The sequence below is a fragment of the Canis lupus genome, chromosome 8 (assembly GCF_003254725.2).
Source record: "Canis lupus dingo isolate Sandy chromosome 8, ASM325472v2, whole genome shotgun sequence".
NCBI lineage: Eukaryota > Metazoa > Chordata > Mammalia > Carnivora > Canidae > Canis > Canis lupus.
The window spans coordinates 14,374,688-14,399,295 of record NC_064250.1 but is presented as its reverse complement, the minus strand read 5'-3'; the positions used below and the strand labels follow the sequence as shown (position 1 = coordinate 14,399,295).

Here is a 24,608-nt window from a genome sequence, read left to right as displayed (position 1 = left end):
TCAATTTAGTTTTAAAACAAGTATTTCGTTTTGATTTTCTCCTCTATATGTTCACAACTAAAGCCTTTTTCAAAAAATTATGCTTGATTCCCCAAATACAGATACTCATTCAGTAAACATTTATTGAGCTCATATGTGCCAAAAACTAGGATTATAAAGGTCAGAGAATATAGTTGTGTTTGAAAAGTTGGGAGGCTGACATAAAAAACACACAGTCCACAAAAAATAGATTGTAAGCTTTGCAAAAGCAGGGATTCTTAACTGTTTTGTTCATTACTATATTGCTAATAAGTTAATTACATGGTAGTGTCAGAAAAGCTTCATAGATGAGATGACATTTTGAATAAGAAGGAGAGTCAGAAGGAAGACCAAGAATATTACAAATTTCACAAAGCCGTATTGTGAAAGAGCATGAAAGATTCAGGGAACAGTGTAAAATTCTCTGTGGCAGCAGCATGTGAGAACAGGAGGAGAAGTTGCAATTGCAGTGATTATTACAGCCAGGTCACATGGGCCTTGTGTGACAGGTTAATGAATTTAGGCATCAGGGAACCAAGAGTTTCCATTAACCAGGAAAACCCAAGATTCTGAATTGATATTAATGCTCAGATTTTTTTTTAAGCACTCCTATTATACTGGATGTTATCAATATTGATTCTTTTAAGTCCTCTATTCATACATAACAATATACATACCTTCATTTGTTTAAGAATCTCTACACTAAAAGTTAAGTTTAAAAAATGTTTAGGAAGTATAAACTAGAGATCATTAATTTATTGCTAAGTGTGCTAAAATTTGTCTTTAATTGTATGAACTGACGCCTCCTTATAAGAGACTACAAAGTGCAACTACAAATATAATTTTTGAAAAGTAATCCAGTTTTTTTTTTGTAATCCAGTTTTTAAGTTATCTTTAAGAACTTAATCTTTAGAGTTTTTATATTATATGCTTAAGATTTGAATTAGCACTAACTTATTTTTCTCAATGACTTAATTGTTCATCTAGATTGCAAATTCTATTTTCTGTAAATATCTCTACTTAAAATTTAAATTATACTGTTAAACTTTATTTTTTAAAATTTATTTGAAAGAGAGCAAGAGCACAAGGGGATGGACGAAGGAAGAGGGATAAGCAGGTTCCTTACTGAGAAGGGACCATATGGGGTTCCATCCCAGGACCCTGGGATCATGACCTGAGCTGAAGTCCCACTGCTTAACTGACTGAGCCATCCAGGCGTCCTGTATGATGTTACACTTTAATGTAAATAAGAGATATTAATTTGAGTAAGCATTCTTTTCCTCCCATGTTCAAATACTAACCATGAGATTCAGTCCTTTAGATTATGAATTTCATAAAATGTTTCTAAAATGATCTAGGGGTGACTTTGAAACTTTGTAGGGAAGAGTATGAAAGTAGAAATGATTTGTTTTTGGAATTCAGCTTCATTAAGAAGAATGACTTGGAATTGCCTCATAATGGCTCAGAGAAATGCCCAAATATAGTACCAAAAATTTCTTTCAACTAATAATGTTGAGTTCTTTTTAGGGTTTCCATTCAATGAAATTTTCAACCCTTGGTTTTGAGAATATAAGCTAATTTAAAGTATCTACTGATTTTTTAATGCTATACTATTGTAACTGCAAATAATAAAAAGCATTTTCCTGCTTTACACCAAAAACTTTACATTCGAAATGTCATGTGTTCTCTGGTTTCTTTCTTACAGCTTGCCAGTATTTGCCGTGCTGAAATGTTTTAATTTAAAATTTCCTTCCTTTGTATCTTTTAGTTTTCTCTGTTGCTGCTTTTTCTGTGACACAATCCTTTCATTATAGTCACTCTTCTTTTTTCCTTCCCCACTTCTTTCTTTTCCTTTTTAAAGCCATGAGAAGCCGATCCATTGGTGAATGTGCTCTGCCATCGGCCTATATACGCAGTGCTAAAAGTGCTCCTGTTCTGATCCATACTTCCAAACCCTTCTTGCCTGATATTGTTCTCACTCCCCTTTCTGATGAGCTTTCAGGTAGTGCCACCTCTGCTAATTTCTGCACCACCTTTTTCACTTTTTAATCCTTCTGCTTTCAAATTTTGCTTAATCAAATAAACTCTTCAAAGTTAATTTCTTTGGGGGAGGTGTGGGAAATTGGGAAAGTGGTTGAGAAATCAACATTTTGAGTTATTTGAATTCTCATGCTATCCTGGCAGTTCATTCTGGAAGTGCTAAGTTTAGTGCTGTGCCAATGTCTAGTATTTTTGGTTGTAAATTTTTTTTCTGTTTGCAGTTGAGTTTTTTCCTTCTCAGGTGATTAAAAGAAGTAGTAATGTATGTTTATGTCATTATAGATGTTTGACAAAAGATGACTTGGAAGGTAACAATCAGAGCCTTGACTTTTAATTTCCCATTGTTTTGACTAATGATATGGTAAATCCTGAATATGCATCTGCATCATCTGTAGTAATGGAAGTAATAATTGGGAAAAGAACATAATCTTAGAGTTGCTTTGGAACAAATCTTTGTATTTATATTAGATTATGATAGTATATAGAATTCTAAGAACTCATTTTTAAGCCAAGTAAACCATTCTGTGAAGCCCCAATTTTTAAGGACCTTCGAAACCTGGTCAGCTTTTCAGCCTCAGGTCCTTGATTCCCAGTACTAGAATGAGTTGGTCTGTAAGGTTTAATTAACATATAATAAAATATATAGATGCTGGGTTTAGTTCATGATTTTTGAGACTTACACACACCTCTGTTAACTTTCATCCCAAACAAAATATAGAACATTTCCATTATCCCCCAAATTCCCTAGTGACACTTTCAAGTCAGTACCCCTCCTCCACAAAATCACTTTTGATTTCTATCACCATAGGTTAGCTTTTTTAAAGAATAATTTTGCCTGAATAAAATCATAAGGTGTCTTGTCTTTTAGAAGCAAATATGTTGAATAGTTATGCAAAATGTGCTAGCTCTTAGAAAATTAGTTGTACATTTTTAGGTACTTTCGTATCACTCTTATGAGTGTTTCCCTGATGTTGCCACTTATGGTAGGGTTGATTTTTTTTTTTTTTCCTTTTAAACAACCTATCTCTATCCTTCTTGTTCCTAATGTATTAAAGGCTTATGCAAGGAAAGGTGCTTTTTTTTTTTAAGATTTGTTTATATTAAAGGGTGGAGGGGGGAGGAACAGAGGAAGAGAGAATTGTGAAGCAGACTCTCCACTGAGCATGGAGCTGGATGGTGGGACTCTATCCCAGGACCCCAAGATCATGCATGATCTGAACCTAAATCAAGTCAACTACTTAACTGACTGAGCTACCCACATACCCCAAAGGGAAGGTACATTTTTATTAATAAGATAATAAAATAATGGTTTCCAGTAAATGCTTTAAAAATATAAAGTGAAGTGCTTCCTACCACATTTTTATTAATAATGATATTTCAGGTGAAGTGCTTTCTACCACCCAGAATTTCATTAAGATCAGAGATTTCAGCCAAACCAAGGGGGTACATACTGAGGGGTGAATATACATAAATACATAGATACTCTTGTTGGTATTTTTTGAAAATACTGTAAATGAAAAAACTTAATGTCTTTTCTAAAAATGAGAAAATATTCAATTATTGGATGTGATATGTTTGTGTTTTCTAGTTCAGGATACCTTGATTGATAATTACTTAGACATAATCTTTATGATGTTTTTGAGAAGTGTTCAATATTATTTTTTAGAAAATAATAAAGTGTGATAGAAATAATGAACCTTTAATGAATTTTATAATGAAATTGGTGGTTGACTTTGCAGTTTTATGGATGACAATAATAAAATAGAAAATTTGGCCTCAAACCCAAACCTACATGCTCAATAAGTATTTCATGATGAATGAATATATATTTGACACCAAGAAGATTAGGCGACTTGAATAATTTAAGCTATTAATGCAAAAAGTAGTAAGATTAGAAAATATATAAATGGAATAATAGAAATTTTAACATACAGAAGAAAAATTTTTGTTGCATATGATGCTCAGCTATAAATAAAGAATTTGGATACTTTGTCTCTCCAGTGTTCCATTTAAGTACTGTGTAAATAGCACTGATTTTGGTTGATTGCATTCATTTATAATTTAGGTTAGGTAAATTGGCCAAACAGTGTTTCTGTTCTTTTTGTTGTTGTTGCTTTTTAAAGATTTTATTTATTTATTCATGAGAGACACACAGACATAGGCAGAAGGAGAAGCAGGCTTTCTGCAGGGAGTCCAATGCAGGACTGTATCCCAGGACCCCATGATCACGCCCTGAGCTGAAGGTGGATACTCAACTGCTGAGCCACCCAGGCATCCCAATGTTTTGTTCTTACAACTAACTACATGATCTATAACTAAAACTCCTAAGTTGTTGTAAACCTCTCTTAGATATATATATATATATATATATTTTTTTTTTTCTTTTAGTTTTTAAAAATATTTTTAAAGCATTTACTGGAAAACATTTTTGAAATGTTTAGAAACATTGAAATAAGTTTTGGCCACTAATTATTTTTTTTTTAAGATTTGTTTATGAGAAGAAGTGAGATAGCACAAAGTAGGGGGAGCAGCAGAAGTAGAGGGAGAGGGAGAAGCAGACTCCTGCTGAGCAGGGAACCCAACACAATGCAGGGTTTGATCCCAGGACCCTTGGGATTATGACCTGAGCCAAGAAAGGCAGATGCTTAACTGACTGAGCCACCCAGGTACCCCTTGGCCAATAAGTCTTACATGTTTCGATCAGATACTCTGCTACTGTGTCAAAACTGCCTGGAAGATTCATTTTTTTCTCAGAATCTTAAGGGCTTTACAAAATTCCTTCCCTGCAACTTACATAATATTTTGGCAGATATGCATGTTAAGTGCTGAAATATTAAAATAAAGGTGAAGTATTCCCTTTAAAATGTTGTAAGGTAGCACCTTAACTGGGGTAAGTGCCTATTTCATAATCCTTGCTTCACTGTAAATGTATAATTCAGAAAGATTACCTTTTTTTTTTAAAGATTTTATTTATTTATTCATGATAGACATAGAGAGGCAGAGACATAGGTAGAGGGAGAAGCAGGCTCCATACTGGGAGCCCGACACGGGACTCGATCCCGGGACTCCAGGATCACACCCTGGGCCAAAGGCAGGCGCTAAACCACTGAGCCACCCCGGGATCCCCGAAAGATTACCTTTTAGTAATTTAATGGGGGAGGTGTTTTAGGAAGAAGGTTTGAAAATAATTTTCTAAGTGGCAGTTCTAGTTGTTTTTATTTCCTTCATTTGGGATAATGTGCATTTTGTGATGGATTTAAAGAGATAAATAATGAGATATGGGTCACTAAATCAAAACAAACTTGATATCTGATTATCAAAGTAATATCATACTAGAAAATATGGATTATTTAGAAAAGTATATGAAAAATATACGTAATCCTCCAACCCAGTGCTTATTTATTGGTAATTTACAATACAGTTGCTTTCAACTTTTTGTGCATGCGTACATTTAAGACCTAAAAGCATAATTAGACTTGGTTATTTTGAGTAAAAGTCATTTTTCTTTTAAGACTTCAAAGGAGGAAGGAATATATAAAGTAGCAGCAAAAACTTCATTCCTGAAAAGTGACTTGTGAATGAATTCAGCATTTGCCATGCACTTGTATAAATTTACAACACTTTCTGGGAAATGTTAATAACTATCTAATGGATTAAAGATTTATAGTATATATCAACATATTAAAGGCCCCCAGAAGTCAGGTTTTTTAAGAGACACACAAACACATACTCGCCCCCAACTGTTTATTTCTCAAACTTATTTGAGTATGGAGAACTTTTCCAGGTACACACATTGATATTCTATAGCATTATGTTTCCAGAGCGAACAAATTTGCAAGACGTTGAACTAACCTCATAGTTTTAAAAATTAGCTATGAAAATTGGACAGGATTATTCTTACACAAGCTTATATAGTAGAAATCTGGATTGTTGGAATTTTTGATTGCCTCTGTTGTTAGAGACAAATTGTGAAGGCCTAGTGTTTGCTTCTTCAGGTGTTAGGCTTGTTGAGGGGGTGAGGGGGAGGGGAGATGGTGACGGGGAGAGATAGGAAAAGGAAAAAAGTTCTGTGAAGAGAGATTTTTTTTTAATAGTGCTAAATTTTTAAAAAATTGCCAGTCTTAGATTTTCAATGAAAATATTTGCTTATGTTTCCCTCCAAGGTTTGAGTAAATTTTACTATAGAATGTACAGAGAGAATTAATAAGAAAATGAACTACAAAGGAAAAATTTTTCATAGTTTTATATGTCTCCCTCATTTATGAGCAGACTAAATGAACTCAAAATATTTCCTGGGCACATCATTTAAAATCAGGAGTTGAGGTTTCTTTAACTACTTCACCAAAAAACAGTGAAAATACTCATAGGCAGCCACTCTAGCTTTTGATTAGAAATAGAGTTCTCTGGAAAAAATATTTACCTGATACTCTTGAATACTTAAGAAGCTGTTTAATTCCTTTTTTTCTTTTTTACGCTAAGATTTTAAAAAAATGGACCATCAGTTTTTTTTTTTAATAGCTTTTTTTTTTTAAATTTTTTTATTTATTTATGATAGTCACACAGAGAGAGAGAGAGAGAGAGAGAGAGTCAGAGACATAGGCAGAGGGAGAAGCAGGCTCCATGCAGGGAGCCCGACGTGGGATTCGATCCCAGGTCTCCAGGATCGCGCCCTGGGCCAAAGGCAGGCGCCAAACCGCTGCGCCACCCAGGGATCCCGGACCATCAGTTTTTAAAGGACCCTATTTGTGTCCAGCCCTTTTTTGTCCTCTAGTATTTTTGTTTAGATGTCCATTCAGCCTACACTGTTGTGTGATTCTTTGTGGTATAGCTTTGTACAGACTACACTATTTGGATAGCTGAATATCCCTGAAGAGTTTTTCTTAAATTCTGGGGACTAGTTCAACTGCATTTCTCTAAATGTCTCATTAGTTCTTAACAACAGACTCATGTATAACACTTGAAATATTTTTTTCCCCAGGCATCTGCCTCAGGTTTTGATGTAGTATTCTGGAGGTTGCACAGACATCTAACACTTTTTTAAAGCTCTACAAGTAATACAGGTGTCTGGGCAAGCATGCTTTCCCTGTCCCTTATTCCTTAACTGAATTATAGGGTTTTGTTTTTTTTTTAAAGACTTTTATTTATTTTTATTTATGAGAGAGAGAGAGAGAGGCAGAGACATAGGCAGAGGAAGAAGCAGGCTCCCCATGGAGAGCCCGATGTGGGACTCGATCCCAGGACCCCATCCCAGGACCCCGGGACCAGCATACGCTCAATTGCTGAGCCACCCAGGTGCCCATGAGTTATAGTTTTAACATTTAATACTCTAGGCTAACCAGTCTTTCTGTTTCTGATAAATGGATTACAGAGAAACCAGAAATCTCAGTAATTGCTCTTAAACAATAAATTAGCTTTTATTGTCAAAAATAATACTTTAATGAAAGAAGTGATACAAAAAACATAGGGTGGGCATCTGACTTTGTTTATGCTTTTCCAACTGTTTATTATTTTCTAATTAAGTAGTGTTGGTTTCTCACCCAGAAGTTTTACAGACCTACTTTCTTTGAACTGGTTCTCAAAACTGCTAACTTGTTTGTCATATTTGCTGTTAGACTCTAGTCTATCAAGGCCATATTAAATAGGCTGCTAATGTTATTTAACAGTGTTTCATTATTTGAATTCAGCTCTGTAGAGCAAAATATTTTGATCTCTCTACTTCTATTTTCTGAGTATCAGGAGAAAGAAGATGTTTCCTCTCATGTCCCATCCTGCTCCTAAATTCTACCTAATCAGGAGGAGAATTTTCCACCTCCAACCAAACAAGTAGGCTTCTACCTGTAATCTGCTGGTTCTAGCATAACTCCAGGTCAGATTTGTTTTGTTTTTGTTGAAATAATTTGTGTTAGTTTTTTTAAAGTACAGCTTTGAAGCTAACTTAAAATGGCATTACATAACATGCCCATAAACAAAATTGTAATTTTCTTAACATGAAAAAATATATTGGTTATTTGTTCATTTCCAAAATTTAAGAATAAAGGAAACAATATTAGAAGGATGAAAGAGTAGGAAATAGTTTAGTGGTTTAAATTTTAGTGGTATAAAATTAAAATTATTTGGAATTGATTTGTTGCTTTTAATTTTTTGTATGTGAATTAAAATTTCTTTATTAATTTCTCTAGCAAGAGAATTATGAGATTGGGGCATCAGAAGGACCCTTCCTGATTTAATGACTGGGAAAACCAAGTTGATAAAACTATTAGAATCTGTAAAACGTTCAGCAAAGTTGCCAATGCAAGAATAATTTAGAAAAATCAGTAGCATTTCCTAACACTGTCAATGACCAAAATACAAGCAATAAGATAATACAGTTGCAACAAAACATTAGCATAAAGTTTTTCCATGATTTCAGTGATGTAGATACTGCTTTGAATTACCTATAAATTGAACATCCAGTTTTAAAAAGAGTTTTTACTAGACTCTGTTAGTAATAAAATTGGAAATGTGGATGCTCTGTGGTTCTCACCTTGAAAGTACATTGCCATGTTGCCCAAATAGGCAAAAACATTTTTTAATTACATAAAGGACATTGTCATTTCCTTTAGATAAATCCAGGAAAAAAACCTCAGCTTTATTTATTTATTTTTTTTTTAAAGTTTTTTTTATTTATTTATTCATGATAGTCACAGAGAGAGAGAGAGAGAGAGAGAGAGGCAGAGACACAGGCAGAGGGAGAAGCAGGCTCCATGCACCGGGAGCCCGACGTGGGATCCGATCCCGGGTCTCCAGGATCGCGCCCTGGGCCAAAGGCAGGCGCCAAACCGCTGCGCCACCCAGGGATCCCTCAGCTTTAAAATAGTATAAATTTCTATGTAAACTAATATAAATGATGTTTATGAATTCAGGAGCTTTAAAAATATTTCTGATAGCTAGTGTTTATGACTGAGAATAGAATTTAACTTTGGATAGAAGGGATTTGGCACTTAGTTCTGTACCTGTTTTCTAAAATTATTAAAATTTCCTAGTGGTATGTTAGTGTTATAACTTAAGAGATTTATTTTCCTGAGGAACCAGCTTGATAATTTATGAATTAGTAGCTACTAATTTTTAATATAAAGACATACTATCCTTCTACCAGTGTTAGTATACTAAGTTTCCACTATGTGACAAGAGTTGTTTCAAGAAATAAGGATATTGTGATGTTAATACAAACAAAAATCCTGAAGAAACATAACTGGTGGAAAGAAATTTATTTTACACGTTGCAAGGCTCTATAGAAAGCATTTTATCAGTGTTCAAAAGCGTTTAAAAATTCAACAAAACTTTTTTCTCGTTTTGCTCATTTAATGGTTATTAATACTTTAAATAGAAACTACTATTTTTCAAAGGAAAATATAAGCAGCATAATTATTTTGAACACTATTTTTGCTTAAGCCTAAAACTTAGTTTCAGCGCTCCAATACAAAGTTTGTCAGTTGTTTTCTTCTGTATAATTTACTAATGTTTGTATTTGAATATGTTTTGACTTCTAAGATTCTTTGTAGAGATAAATCATTGTGCTGCTTTATAATTTCTTAATACAGTTAGCTTTTGCCAATTTAAAAGAATTAATGAATTATTTCATGAGTATATGACCTATATTATTCAGGATATTTAGAACATGGACTAATTTTTGCTCTCAAATCCCAGCTTTTCACTTTCCAGCTGTGTAACATCAGACAGGTCACTTAAATAGTTTCTTCATCTATAAAATGGGGATAACAACACCTACTTCACAGTGATGTTGTGAAGATTAAATGAAATAATATATATCAGCTATTTGTAACAATGCCTAGCATGTAGAAAAGACTGTAGAATTAGCTGTGATTTTGTCTTTTTCTCCTTGTGCTTGCTTCGGCAGCACATATACTAATCTTTTTCTCCTTAATGGAATGCAGGTATACAGGCATTTCTTTAAATTTAAGACTTACTTGAGTAAGTTATGCTCAAATGCTGACATTGATTTCCTGTCAGCAATTACTTTCTTTGATGTTATGCAGTTAGTATTCTTATATGCCTATGTAGAATTATACTTAAGGCTTAAATATTGTTTTTGTTTGTTTAAATTCTCAAAGAGTACATTGTTGATAATTTTTTTCTTTTTTTTTTTTAAGCTCTTGCCCTCTTAAACTTGCATGAAAAATATTGGGTATCCATATGTTATAAAAAAAAAGTTCAGGAAAAACATAGGCTGAAATAATGGTTAAATTTTCTAGTTATACAAGGTGGGGACTGGGTCGGGCAGAAATTCTTAAAAAGAACTTAACAGTAATCTTTGCTGGCTTGTTTAGAATAGAAAAATTATGAAATATTAATAATATTGATGAAGTTCATATATTAGAATCATAATATTAGCTTTTAATAAGCTTTTAAGATTTTAATTTTCAGTTGGAGCAGATAAAGTCTCAACTATAAAATTTTTAAGAATTTTTCTGGAAAATTACATAGTTTTAAGTCCTATTAGGATATTTTGTGGAAAGAAACTTGGAGTGTATTTTAAATATAATCTCTGTTCTCTAGGCAAAGATTCTTATGATCTACTATGGGAGATAAAATAAAACCAAAATACTTATATTTGTTAAAACATAAATAAGCATTAGTTATCTGCTGTAATAATAAATAAATGCATAAATGTTTAGTTTCTGAGGAAATGTTTCACTTTTCATTTAAAAGAATTTCTAAGTGGAGTGTATGAAGAAGAAAGCCAACATCATTTTAAAAATATTCCCCTCAACTTAATGATAAATTAATTGTCTTAACTTCTGGAGGTATTGTGTATTTGACCTGTGCTTGGAATCCAAATGTATATATTCAGGAATATAGTGGAATTTTATCATACTACAAACTTCCCTTGTTCTGAATCTATGTGTAAAATGGTTCCTTGTGGACCTTGTACAAAGAAGTTGATAGGAATAAAATAGCGGAAGGACCAGCTTCCTTTTATTTATAGCGTGGACCCCAAGAATATTTTGAATTACTGTCCCCATTTTATAAATGAGAACATTGGTCTCAGAGTCTGGAGTAAGAAACCTAATAAGTTCTAGACCGAGCACAATCAATAAGTTAATTTGTGATCTTGGATAAGTCACTGTTTTACTCTGGGATCTGAATCTTCTCATTTTCAGATACAATTCTGTTACTTACAACCTTTGCATTATAAGCCTAATGAGTAACATCTGACTTTTTGACTCTTTCTTTTTTCATTATGTTTTGCTGGTTTACAAATTTTTCTTTAGTTATTTCTTGGTAATATAAAGGCCAAGATGGATTCATAGACCCTGTATTTTAATTCTAAAATTTCTAATTTGCATATATCTGTACAGTTTAATAGTATCTCAACTTGTGATTTTCAATTTCATAAATATTTTTGAGGATTTACCATATACTTAGCTGTGAAAACAATGCAGTGACATGGAACACTAAGCCTGCTTTTCATAGTTTATGGCTTTACCTCTTTGGGCCTCAATTTCCTCAGTAAGAAAATTAAATTAGATAATCTGTAATGTCTGTTTTGACTTTAAAATGTGTTGATTCTTAGAAATGTAAGAAGACATAGATAGTGGTTTCTTTTTAAAAGATTTTATTTATTTACTTATTTATTTAGAGTGTGCATGCACGTGTGAGCAGGGGGAAGGGTAGAGGGAGAAGGAGAGAATCCCAAGCAGATTCCCTGCTGAGCATGGACCTCAATGCAGGCTCAATCCCATGACCCTGAGACCATGACCTGAGCCAAAAACAAAAGTTGGGCATTTAACCTACTGAGCCACCAGAGTGCCCCAGGAGACATAGATACAGTTTTTAAGGTTTGATCTATGCTTAATGGTAAGGGCCAGTGAGAAAGTTTCTTCTAGTAGATTAAATGGTATTTGTGAGAAATAAATTTTTTTAACACTGTATTTTATTTGATAGGGATGAATAGATTTTAATACAATAGAAAATAAAGCAAAACACCTCAGTAGCACAGATAAGTAGTTTTCGGACAAAGAGAACTTTTGGAAGAGGGTGGAGATTTCCATTTGTAATATGTGATCAGACGGGCAAGATTTGAAGAAAAGATAATGCCCCTTGCCTGGTAAGGAAGAAATGAGAATTTATGAGATCCTATCATTCTACAGTAGTGGAATACTTAGATCAGCTTTCTATGGTTAAGATCTACTTTTTTCTTCTTGGAACTTAAGTAGGAAAAAATTGAATAGCAAGTTTAAATTGCTTTATTGGCACAGCTCTATCTTTAACTGCACTTCCAAATGTTTCATCACCTCACTGTTACTATGCATGTTAACATTTAAAAATATATTCTTATAGTTTTCTAATTCATTGACACTACATGCTATATTAGCTTGTGCCCATCATTATTTAAAAACATTTCTATTTTTTAATAAATTTTATTTCATTGAGCTTACAAAAATGTCTCAGAATTTTTTTATTTTAAGCCTATGCTTAGAGTATGGTTGAAATTAGTACTATATTTTTCGTGTTCATATAGTTCCTACTCTTCATAATTTTTCTTTTTTTACAGATATTGATGATGCTCAAATACTTCCCCGCCCAACTAGAGTCAGACATTTTTCACAAAGTGAAGACACTGGAAATGAAGTTTTTGGTGCTTTGAATGAGGAGCAGCCATTGCCTCGAAGTAGCAGTACTTCTGACATCTTGGAACCATTCACTGTTGAACGAGCCAAAGGTGCAGTTCCTGTCATTGACAGTTCATCCCGTCATGCGCCAAGCTTGCAGAGTTCCACAGAGGCTTCTTCAATAACTAGATCCACTGAAAGCCACATCACTGATACTCACAGTAGAGAGTCTTCTCTGGAAGTTGGTGATAGCATATATGACCATCTTTGTCACTTAATAGATCCAGTAGAACTTGCAGATTCAGCTTTTGAACAAATCCAGTACATTGACCTTGAAGGAGATGACGATCTTCTTACCTCCTTGAAAGAATATTTTAAGGAAAACCAGGAAAATCATAGTAAAAATGAGTTAGGTAAAGATGCAGCTTCTGAGGAAGTAATTATTGCAGTAAATAGGGATGAACGATCATCTTTAGATAAATTAGAATATGTAGACCAGGAAAGTAAATCAGAAAATATCACCTCTTTTGTTGGGACTCCTGAAAACACTCAGTTTCAAAAAGAACCAGACTCAGCTGCCTTCGTGAGTAGTGTTGCGCCTAACCAGTTAGACAGTTTTATGAGAACCAAAACTTACGAAAAACCCGAGGAACTAAAAAATGATAAACAATCATCAGAACCTAGCTCAGGTAGCCCTTGTGATAAAGAAAAAAGGAAACACCTGTATAGACAAAGAGCCACAGAATTAGATGCCTGTGTAGATGTAACAGTAGTCGAAAAGGTTAAGGGTGTGCAAATTAATGAAAAAATCACTGTCCCACATGTTATGCATACCAAGAAAACTACACTAAAAACACCTGTTAACCATAGACTGCCTCCTGTTACAAACACTAGCAAACTTTCTCCAACTAAAAGGAGCTTGTCTGAAACAGTAACTCATAGAGCCAAAATCATGAAAATTACTACTAAAAAACGAAATACTGTTCATGTTACTTTTAGACCATCTACTGAATCAGTTCAGTTTTATAATCCTCTGGAAAACAAAGAGGCTCCATGGAAGATGAGACTGCGGAAGCTTGGTGGCTTCAGTAGTAGTAGTGGCAGTAGCACCAGCAGCGCCAGCAACCTCCATACCAGCTCAAATAGTTTTACAGAGTTAGTAAAACCTGGTGTGTACAGGCCTCTAGATACACTTGGTACAGCATCAGTAAGTAAAACAACTAAGGAATCTACAGAGATTCCCACCACTGTATTACAAAAAGAAGGAGTTGCAAGTAATCAGTTAGGTAGTCGTAGTACTCTTAGGTCATCAAGTCATGAGGCAGGACTACAGCAGGGCTCCCTGGGTGGCGTTTATAAAACTGTTGTACATGCTCTTTCGAAGCCGAAGGCAAATGTTTCCCCACAGAGGCAGAACAGAATGCCACCAGAGGCTCCACTGAGGGATCTGTACAGTCATGTAATGGGCTATTTTGGAAGGAAAGCTGCAGGTGAGCACTAACAGTGTGCAGAGCGCAAAAGGAGAAAGACAGCACCAGTTTGGCTTAATGCAACTGAAGCGAGCTATAAGCAATCAAAAAGCTTTGGGATGGTCACTGCTTTCTCTCTGTTTGGTTATGCATGCGCCTTTTCCCAGCTGTATTTTTCCCAGCATAAAATGTTTATTTAAATTACTAATTTCCCTTATAAGGCATTTAGTTAAACCTCTTTGCTGCTGAACAAGATAGGAAAGAGGAAGATACAGGAAAATTTTAATGACCTTTCAGAGGCTATCTAAATCAAATATTTTTCTGAGTATGTACTACATGAGCCGTGAAATTAAGTTTACTAAGTCGTTGGAATACTTTCCCCTGCCCCCTTATAGTTTATATTTAAAAGGGCACTGGCTATATCTAATTGAGTTCATTATTTTTATTGATGAGTTACATGCTTTTAGATATTTTCTTGGAATAAAATTACTTTGGCATTATGTAACATAATGGAAATCAAGGTCTGACAACCAGCATCAACATTTTTAGTTATCCTTGAAGGAGAAATTCTTTCTTAAATCTCAAAGTGGATTTAGTTACTTTTCAAAGAAGCCATTTCAAAATAAGCTGTAGGCTTTTTAGTTTTGCATTCATTTGTATAGAATGCAAGTCCTTAAAACACTTACCATACTTTTCTTTTTTCTGAGATTTTAGATGTACATAAAGGTTTCATGATAGCCAATCATGATTTAAATATGGAACCTCTATGGACAGATTACAGAAAGCAAGATTATGGTAACTCTCTTCTCTTATCTTGATTCAAATTTAAAATAACTTTACAGATATAGAAAATTAACTTTCAGCAGTAAGGTAGGTTTTGATTTTGTTTGTTTAACATGGTTTTGTTAGCATGATTAACAGAATGCTGTATAATGCATCTTGCATTGAGCCATTAATGCCACTTGAGGGCAGTATTTGACAGCTTAGCAAAGCCTGGCCAGTAATATAAAGATAATGGTATTTCACAGTGAACTCTTGACCAGTGTATTTTCTTGACCTGAAATGCTTTTTACTTCGTTAGGAGTATAAGCAATACTGGTTTTCTTTTAGTTGCAGAGAAATTAATTTTTCAACAGCATAATAGTGAAATAAATATTTATTTCTGTAAGTTTTTTCCCAAGGTTGAAACTTTGTTAATGTAGTCATAACAAAATCAAAATAACTTTTGTGGGTTTTCTTTTTACAGAAAAACCTTTGTGAAAATAAACCTCTTTTTTCTTAAAGCAGTAATGTTAGACTTTGTAGTGAATATAAATGATATTATGTCACAATTATGGATTTTTTTATTTATCTAAACTGAAATGCATTTATATCCCACTGAGATGTACATAGATTCAAGGGATAGATTCCTTGCAGATATTTTTTGAGAAGAATGGAATTCTAAGTTATTAAGGCTCGAAATAGAAGCATAGAGGCAGGAAGAAAGATAAATATACCAGTTTCTTTATAGGCAATATTAACCTAACTCCAACTAGTGCTTATCTATAAGCTTTCTTGCTGTTTAAGGTTATACTGAAGATTGACTAACATCTGCTTAGTTAAATAAAGTAAATATCAATTTACTAATTCTTAAAATTAAATCTACAGGGAGAGAAATTATTCGTAAATGCATGTTTGGCAAATAATTGATATGGCATAGGTGATTTGTTTTGGATTGCTTTTGTTTGTTTCAGATTAGGAAACGCAGTTAAGTCTTTTCTCACTATATATAGTTATTTATTTATTTTTAGTCAATAAAGAGGACATGAGCCCAAAACTGCCTCCTCTTAATAGTGATATTGGCAGCAGCAATGTTAATGTTCCTGATCTGATGGATGAGTTTATAGCAGAACGACTTCGAAGTGGTAATGCCTCAGTAAGTGTTGTTTTATTTCATTTATTTGGTTTAGCAAGGAGAGTAGAGAAACTAAAGGATACTTACTTTTGTGTGTATGTGTGTTTGTAAATTTTTATTCAAAATAATCTTCCGGGCAGCCCTGGTGGCTCAGTGGTTTAGTGCCGCCTTCAGCCCGGGGTAGGATCCTGGAGACGGGGGATCGAGTCCCACATCAGGCTTCTTATATGGAGCTTGCTTCTCCCTCTACCTGTGTCTCTGCCTCTCTCTCTCTCTGTCTGTCATGAATGAATAAATAAAATCTTTAAATAATAATAATAATAATTTCCTCTAAATTTAACCCTTTTTTGAATTAAGATTTTTAAATTATACTTTTATAATATTTTTTATTTAGAGACATAAAACAAATAGGCTTATAGTTTTGACCAGGGTAAAATATGAGAATACCTATTTGCTTACCTACTTAGATATAAGCCCCTACCTTCCTAGTCTTCCCTATGTTTTTCATATTTGCTCATAGGTTACCTTCTTACCCACTGCTGACCCTTAGCAAAAAAGATAACAATGGAGGTCTTCTGATCCAATTCCCATAAATTTGATAGCATAAATATTGATGTTTAATCATTGCAGCTAACTTCAGAATAGACTTTTAAAGTTATCTTTGTTTTACTAGAATTACAGCAAAATGAAAATAGAACAATTTTATCCCAATAATGCTTAATTGTTAAGGAAAGATAAATATATGTGGAATTGCTTTTTTTAAATAGTCATATTCCAATTGGATTTTTTTTAAGTGTTTTTTGAGACAGAGAGTAAGGGACAGGACATAGAGAATCTGAAGCAGGATCCCTGCTGACCATGGAGTCTGACATGGGCTCAATTCCAGGACCCTGAGATCATTATCTGAGCCAAAATCAAGTCAGATGCTCAAGCAACTGAGCCATGCAGGACGTCTCCATTGGGATTTGAACTTGTCTTTAGTGAATGTCTATAGCTCCATTACATTTCCCTTTTATTTTTAGTTTAGTTTTTTTTTTTCTTGAATGGGAAAAAATAATAGAATCATTATATATAATCATTATAGAGTAATCTCTTTGCTGTCATTTTTTCTCCCTCCACTAGCTCTTCTGTTTGCTGCTCATTTTTCCATTTGAATACTTTACTCTTTCTACTGTCCTTACTTCACTGCATGGATCCTTTTGAGGCTTAGAGTCTTAGGCCCAACACCATATGATAATTGGGTCTCTACTTTAGACAAACCAACAGTACTTCAGGTTATGGCTCCATGCAGTTACATAAATTGTTCAGTTAGTGTGTTTTCCCCCTCCTATGTTAGGCCCGAAGTCTGAACATTTATTTGATGATTGTCCTGGAAATTCAAGATTTCAGATGTTTAATGAGAATAAAATTTTTTTAATGGTAAGCTGTTTCTTGAATTTTTAGAGTATGACAAGAAGAGGAAGTAGTCCAGGCAGTCTTGAAATTCCCAAAGACCTCCCTGATATTCTAAATAAGCAAAACCAGATGCGCCCAATTGATGACCCAGGTGTGCCCTCAGAATGGACTTCTCCTGCCAGTGCAGGGAGCAGTGATCTTATCAGCTCAGATAGTCATTCGGATTCATTCAGCGCTTTCCAATATGATGGCCGAAAATTTGACAGCAAGTATCTTTTTCTGTTTGAGCAATATGTTTTTTTGTTGATTGTTTTCTGTTTGAAACTGACTTATGGATTATGTAACCATTAACTTTCTCTCTAACGTTATTTAGACAAGAGTTCCTACATATTTTGATTTCATTATTCAGTGAAATTCCAAAGGAAGTTTTAGGGAATTACTTCAAGTTTATTTTATTTCACCAAACTTAAAGCCCTTGAAAAACAAAAAAATCACTCTCATTTCCTAAAACAAATATTTTAAGACCATGTAGAAAGGAAAAATAAATTAGAGTGGACTGGACATTAGAATAAAGGACAGTCATGGTTATGAGTTGGTACTACTTCATGCACTTATATTTGGGAACCACTGTTAATAAGTTCAGTGCTTCAGTAGTATGTTCAGTACAGTTTTATTCAGTGTTCCATTACCCAGAGCCTCTCTTGAATAATCACTTCATGTTAAAAGACAGCATTGATATTATTTGGTGCTGTATCATTACCACATAGCTTTTCTGCTATAATTATGTATTCCGCATGCAGTGAAGACTACCAAAATTTAAACAAAAGAACATGAAAACCTTGGGAACTAAGTTAGTGAAGAGCTAAGAGATGCATTAGAGAAACATGTTTTCTGTTTTCATGGATTGTATACTACCCTGATCTCAGAATGGAATATATGATTTAAGACAAAAATGTCTTTTACCATACCAGATTATAAAGTTCTTCAAAAGCATACTACCAGCTCTGAGAAAACCTGGATAAGAATATTGATGATACATCATATGTGTCTGTTTTTTGTCCTTATTGTTGTTAGTAATAAACTGTGAGAACCTTTAAAAATTTGTTTCTCATTATAAACTTCCTACTGTTAACATTATTTGCATTTACCTGAGTGGTATGTAAATAGAATAGATTTAAGAGGAATGTTAATGTTTAATCATTTTGCTGAAGTAGCTGTGTTTCTTTTGTAAATATTTTTGTTTTGTATTTGAGACTTCTATGTCCTAGCATTTCTTCTTCCTTTAGATTTTGGCTTTGGAGCTGATACTGGGATTATATCTTCTGCTGATGTGGATTCAGGTTCTGGCCATCATCAGAGTGCTGAAGAGCAAGAAGTGGCTAGTCTAACTACACTTCAGATAGATTCTGAAACAAGCAGTCTTAATCAACAAGCTTTCTCTGCTGAAGTTGCAACGGTTACTGGTAAAGTTACTAAAGGGGAATATCTTCCTTAAGTGCATTTTTTAAGCCACCAAAGAATCTGTTTAAGATTTTATTTGATAGATTTTAAGTATTTCTTACTACAGTTTAAGCATTGTTTTTTTCATTCATCTTTATGTAACAATGGAGGAAAAAAAATACATTGATATAAGAGTTTCTTGACCTGGAGTCTACATGCTAAGTTTCAAGGGGCTAGGTGAATTAATATTGTATATAAAATTTTAAATATTTTTGCATCACTGCATTTCCTGCAGCAGTTTTTAAATCGATAAAACATAGTTGAGAAGTACTTCCTTCTTTTCATTGTCTTTCAGAGTTAGCCCAGATTTTTATAGATTTTTTTGGCAAAGTATTATAGAAACTGTAGAGAATACTGCCTAATAGAAGACCTATATATCAATATACTAATATTTTATATTTATACAGTAAGTTATGCTTTTCAGCAGGTTTTTAATGTGGTCAAATATATGATGGGTAGGATCCAAGAAATTCAGTCATGAAATGGAGGGTCACATTATTGCAAAGTTAGTGCAGTGACCAGAGGGATCCTGAGCAGCTAGTAACCCATAGTTTAGTGGTTCCACAGTGTGATCCAAAATTCACTTTGGTTTTCACTGTAACTTGATTCTCTTTGATGGGTGATTATCCATTCCCATTTAGAGATTAGTAGTTTGCATCCTGTGTTTGCAGAAACTTGTAAGACTGGACATGATTTCTGCATGTCTGAATTAGGCACATTTCCTCAGCCAAATCAAACAGATGAAATTTGACCAGTGGAATCTTTGATGGGCAGGAACCCATCCTTTGTTTTCACATTCTACCTCTTCTTTTCCACCTCTCTTCTCTTAGAGGATAAGTAAGAACTATAGCCTAACCCCTTGCAAAATAGGGGCTCAGTGGACAGGAGCCAATTGGGTGAGATCACAGTTCTGTTATTACAGAATTTAAATTACTCAAACAGAAATACTAGAGAAAATCTTATTTCATAATAAATACCTTTTATTGTAGCTGTTCTTAAAATAAATGTAGATGAGAATATACTCAGCATTACTAATTATCAGAGAATGTTGATAACCATGAGATACCGCTACACACATATTTAACTCAAGGTAAAAATACTGACAATACCAAGTATTGAAGAATGTGGAACAGTTGGAAATATCATAATATCAGTAATGGGAATACAGAATGGCAAGGTCACTGTGCCAAAATATGGCAGTATCTTTTAGAAGTAAACATGCATTTACCTCTTGACCATCACTAGGTATTTATTTATCTCAAGCAGCTGTATGTGAAAGTTCATGACAGTATTGTTCACGTAGCTAAAAATTGAGAACAACCCAGGTGTGTCTACCAACTAGTGATGAATAATCAAATTGTAATGGAGTCTTTCATTGAATATTTATTTATTGGAATGTACTCAACAAAATATATATTTTAGTATATGTAAAACCATAGCTGATTCTCAAAAACATACTAGATGAAAGAAGTCAAATACAAAAGACTACATACCATACTTTATTATTCCATGTAAAGGAAATTCTAGAGAATACAAAACTGTAGTGGTAAAGCAGATCAGTGCTTACTTGGGGCCAGGAGCCAGTGGAGGATCAACTGCAATTGGGCACAAGAAAGCTTTTAATGTTGATGGACAGTTCTCTATTTTGATTGTGTTATTGATTACTGGACTACGTACAAATTGCCAAATTAATGTAATAGTATACTTAAAATGATTGACTTAAAAGGGGTTTGTTTTCTACTGTAAAACAAATTTTAATACTATCAAAACTCTAAATTTTTGAACAGTGTAGAGAATTTAATGAACCTTGAAAAGGGTGGAATTTCAAAGTAGAAATAATAAAAAGGCTGAGAAGTTTTCTAACTGGTTTAGGGATCTACTGCGTAACCCTTCCAGGCTGTGAGTCCAAAAAATCCCACCAATATGTGTCTTTGTCTTAATCTGGGTACCAACTATTCTGAAGGAATGAAGAGTTTGTAAACATTATTTCTAGTAAACTACATGGGTTTCTTCTAGTTTCCTTAAAGCCCTCAGATTATTAATTAGACTATGATGTTTTCAAAAGACAGTAATAGGTAAAAGAAGTATGATCACTTTTTATTTCTCTTTAGTCGTCAAAAATGGAATTCTAGACAAAAATTCTAAAAATAAAACTTAATATTCAGAGAGAATTTGTTTTAGGGCTTTTGCCTCTATGATTTTTATTAAGTGATTGAACTTCTAAGAATTTTTAATGTATATGTAACCTATGTTTACCACACATAGTAACTATTTCTAAACTCTACTAGGAAATTTTATAAGGAATTGTAATCTTGATCACTGTCATTTGTATTGGTGTAGGGGTGTTTATCTAAAAAACTAAAGCAGTTCATGGATTGATTTCTATTTAAAAGACAAAATTCAGCAAAGCGTACAACTCTATATAATCAATATGCAAACTATTCAACACACCTTGATTATTTTCTCAAAGTATATTTGCATATATTCTTACATTGTTAACTTTTTTAAGAATAGCTGTGTTCTATCAAAGGGATGTTAATAGTTCTGAAATCTTTCATTTTCCTGTAATATTGTCAGAAACTATAACAGAAATTTAATATAGGAAATGAGAGCAAAAATTTAATGGATAGTCTCTGCACATGAATATCACCATAGCAATACTTTGATTTTAAAAATATATTCTTTAAGAAGAGAAAGCCTGTAAGTCAGCTGTTCTAGATGGTTATTAATAAAATTAAAGACAGTAATGATTCTAGAATACCAGATCTTAATAAAAATCACTTAAAGTTTTAATTCTGAAAAATGAATCAGATTTTTATGGATGAAGATAATACATGGAGATAAGAGAAATAGATTTGTTTTACAAAGCATTTGACTAAAACTGATGATTTTTTGGTCATATACTTAAAGTTTTTGATAAGTATTGAGATTATTTTCATTATGACCTCAGCAGTTTGTGTTTATGCTAAAGAATGGAATTCTTAAGTTTCTGAAGCTATCTTTTAACATAGGATTAGTTTCAGATGTACAACATAATGATTTGACAAAAGTTAATACAGTGTTACGATTTTCCTCATTCTGTACATTACATCCCCATGACTACTTACTTATTTTTTAACTAGAAGCTTTTACCTTTTTTTTTTTTTTTTAAAGATTTTATTCATGGAGAGAGAGAGAGAGACAACGCAAGCAGTGGGGAGGGGCAGAGGGAGAAAGGCAGAGACTCCCTGCTGATCTGGGAGCCTGACTCAGGACCTGATCCCAGGACCCTGAGATCATGACCTGAGCCAAAGGTAGATATTTAACTGACTGAGGCACCCAGGTGATCCTAGTTTTTACTTCTTAATTCTCCTCCCATTCCATACTGCTCTCCCCTTTGGCATGGCAAACACCAGTCATTCTTTGTGTCTGTGAGTCTAGGTTTTATTTTGTTTCGGTTTTTAGATTCCAAATATAAATGAAATCATATGGTATTTGCCTCTTTCTCTAACTTACTTCACTTAACGTAATACCTTCAAGGTCCAGCCATGTTGTTTCAATTGGCAAGATTTCATTCTTTTTGTGACTGAGTAGTATTCCGTTGTATATAAAAACCATACCTTCTTTATCCATTCATCCGTTGATGGACACTTAGGTTGCTTCCATACCTTGGCTATTGTAAATAATGCTGCAGAGAACTATTTTTTTCTAAGATTTTATTTATTTATTCATGAGAGACACAGAGAGAGAGGCAGAGACACAGGCAGAGGGAGAAGCAGGCTCCATGCAGGGAGCCCGATGTGGGACCTGATCCCGGGTCCTCAGGATCACACCCCGGGCCAAAGGCGCCACTAAACTGCTGAGCCACCAGGGCTGCCCATGCAGAGAACTATTTGAATTAGTGTTTTGTTTTCTTTAGATAGATACCCAGCAGTAGAATTGCTAGACCATATGGTAGCTCTACTTTTAATTTTTTGAGGAACCTCTGTACAGTTTTCCAGAGTGGCTGCACCAAGTTACATTCCCACCAACAGTGCACAAAGGTTTCTTTCTCTCCACTTCCTTGCCAGTACTTGTTATTTTTTGGTCTTTCTGATTATAGTCATTTTGACAGGTGTAAGGTGATATCTTATTGTGGTTTTGATTTACATTTCGTTAATGTTTAGTGATATTGAGCATCTTTTCATTTCATTTCATTTCTGTTGACCATCTGTATGTCTTCTTTTCAAAAATATTCAGGGACACCTGGGTGGCTCAGTGGTTGAGCGTCTGCCTTCAGCTCAGGGCATGATCCCAGAGTCCTGGGATCAAGTCTTGCATCTAAATTTTATCTATTTATTCACGAGAGATGCAGAGAGAGAGAGAGAGACATAGGCCGAGGAAGAAGCAGGCTCCCTGTGCAGAGCCTGATATAAGACTCCATCCCAGCATCCCATGATCATGACCTGATCCAAAGGCAGATAGATGCTCAACCACTGAGTCACCCAGGCATCCTCCCCCCCCCCCCTTTTTTTAGTCTTGTTGAATTTTTTGAGACTTGTTGTGTGACTTATATTTGATCTTTCTTGGAGGATGTTTCATGTGTACTTGAGAAGAATATGTATTCTGCTTTGGATGGATTGTATTGTGCATATCAATTAAGTCCATCTGGTCTAATGTATCATTTAGGGCTCATCCTTCTTTATTGATTTTCTGTTGAAAAGACATAATATTTTACTGGCTTAGTTAGTCCTAGTAGCACTCCCATACAACCACCACAAATGGTGGTTCACTGTAGTATTAGTTTATGCTATACGTAAATTAAATTATCAAAAATTCCTGCTATGTGCCAGACATTGTACTAGGCACTGGCGATAATACTTCAGTATGTAACACGACTACAATCCCTGTTCTCACAAAATATATGCACTAGTGAAGATATTTAAAACTATCTCCAAAACTAAAAGGTTTCAGGTCAGTGCAATATAAGTAGTATAATGGGGAGGTATGAGTGCAAATAGCAGAGACTACTTATTCACCCTGAATACTTATTCAACCTGGAAACATCAGCACTGGGTAGGCTTCTCTGGAAGAGGTGTCGAAGATGAGACCTGAAAAATAAGTTAACCAGATCTATAAGACCAGGATTAGGGCTCCATGCAGAGAAAAACATAGGGAAAAAGGCCAGAGGTATGCTACGTTCAGATAAATACCAGCAGTTTACTTTCTATGGCTAGAACTTAAAAGTACTAGGGGAATTATGGAGTGGTTAAGAAAGTTGCAGAAAGACTGAAAAACCACACACTAAGAAGTTTGGACTTGTGCTGTGGCCAGTAAAGAGCCATAAAATCCATAAAAGATTTTAAATGAGGGAGTACTATCGGATTAGTTTTTTTGTTTTTTTTGTTTTTGTTTTTGTTTTTTTTTTGCTGCCTTATGAAGAATGGACTGAGAAGGAATGTGGGGGGTGGGGACTGAAGGTGCAACCACCAAGGACCACAGTACACCAGGCTAGCAATGATAGTAGCATATAGGGCCGCAGTGAACAAGTTCCTCTTCTCTTAAATTGCCCCAAGTCTGAAGTAAGTGAAATAGAGTAGCAGTGGGTCCTAGAGTTTCTGTAGCTGGACCAGGAATGGGAGTAGCATTCTCTCACTGATGACTTCTGTCAACTGGTATTGGTATGTCCAGTTCTGATTCCATATGAATCCCATGGAAGAA

General features: G+C 34.2%; 1 protein-coding gene across 11 annotated transcripts in view; it reads left to right on the top strand.

The window, feature by feature from the left end:
• Positions 1-24,608, top strand: part of RALGAPA1 (Ral GTPase activating protein catalytic subunit alpha 1) — a 242,471-nt gene that overhangs the window by 94,239 nt on the left and 123,624 nt on the right. For 5 of the 11 annotated variants that reach the window (XR_007412270.1, XM_049113045.1, XM_049113046.1 and 2 more), the window contains exons 17-21: positions 1,880-2,020; positions 12,614-14,161; positions 15,931-16,055; positions 17,478-17,694; positions 18,716-18,892. Coding sequence is in view for 10 of the 11 variants with exons in the window: in XM_049113045.1 (XP_048969002.1) it covers positions 1,880-2,020; positions 12,614-14,161; positions 15,931-16,055; positions 17,478-17,694; positions 18,716-18,892 (2,208 nt within the window). In the remaining variant the exon portion in view is untranslated. Of the gene's footprint in view, positions 1-1,879; positions 2,021-12,613; positions 14,162-14,854; positions 14,936-15,930; positions 16,056-17,477; positions 17,695-18,715; positions 18,893-24,608 lie in introns of all 11 variants that reach the window. The other 6 variants (XM_049113052.1, XM_049113050.1, XM_025443673.3 and 3 more) reach the window with 4 other exon arrangements.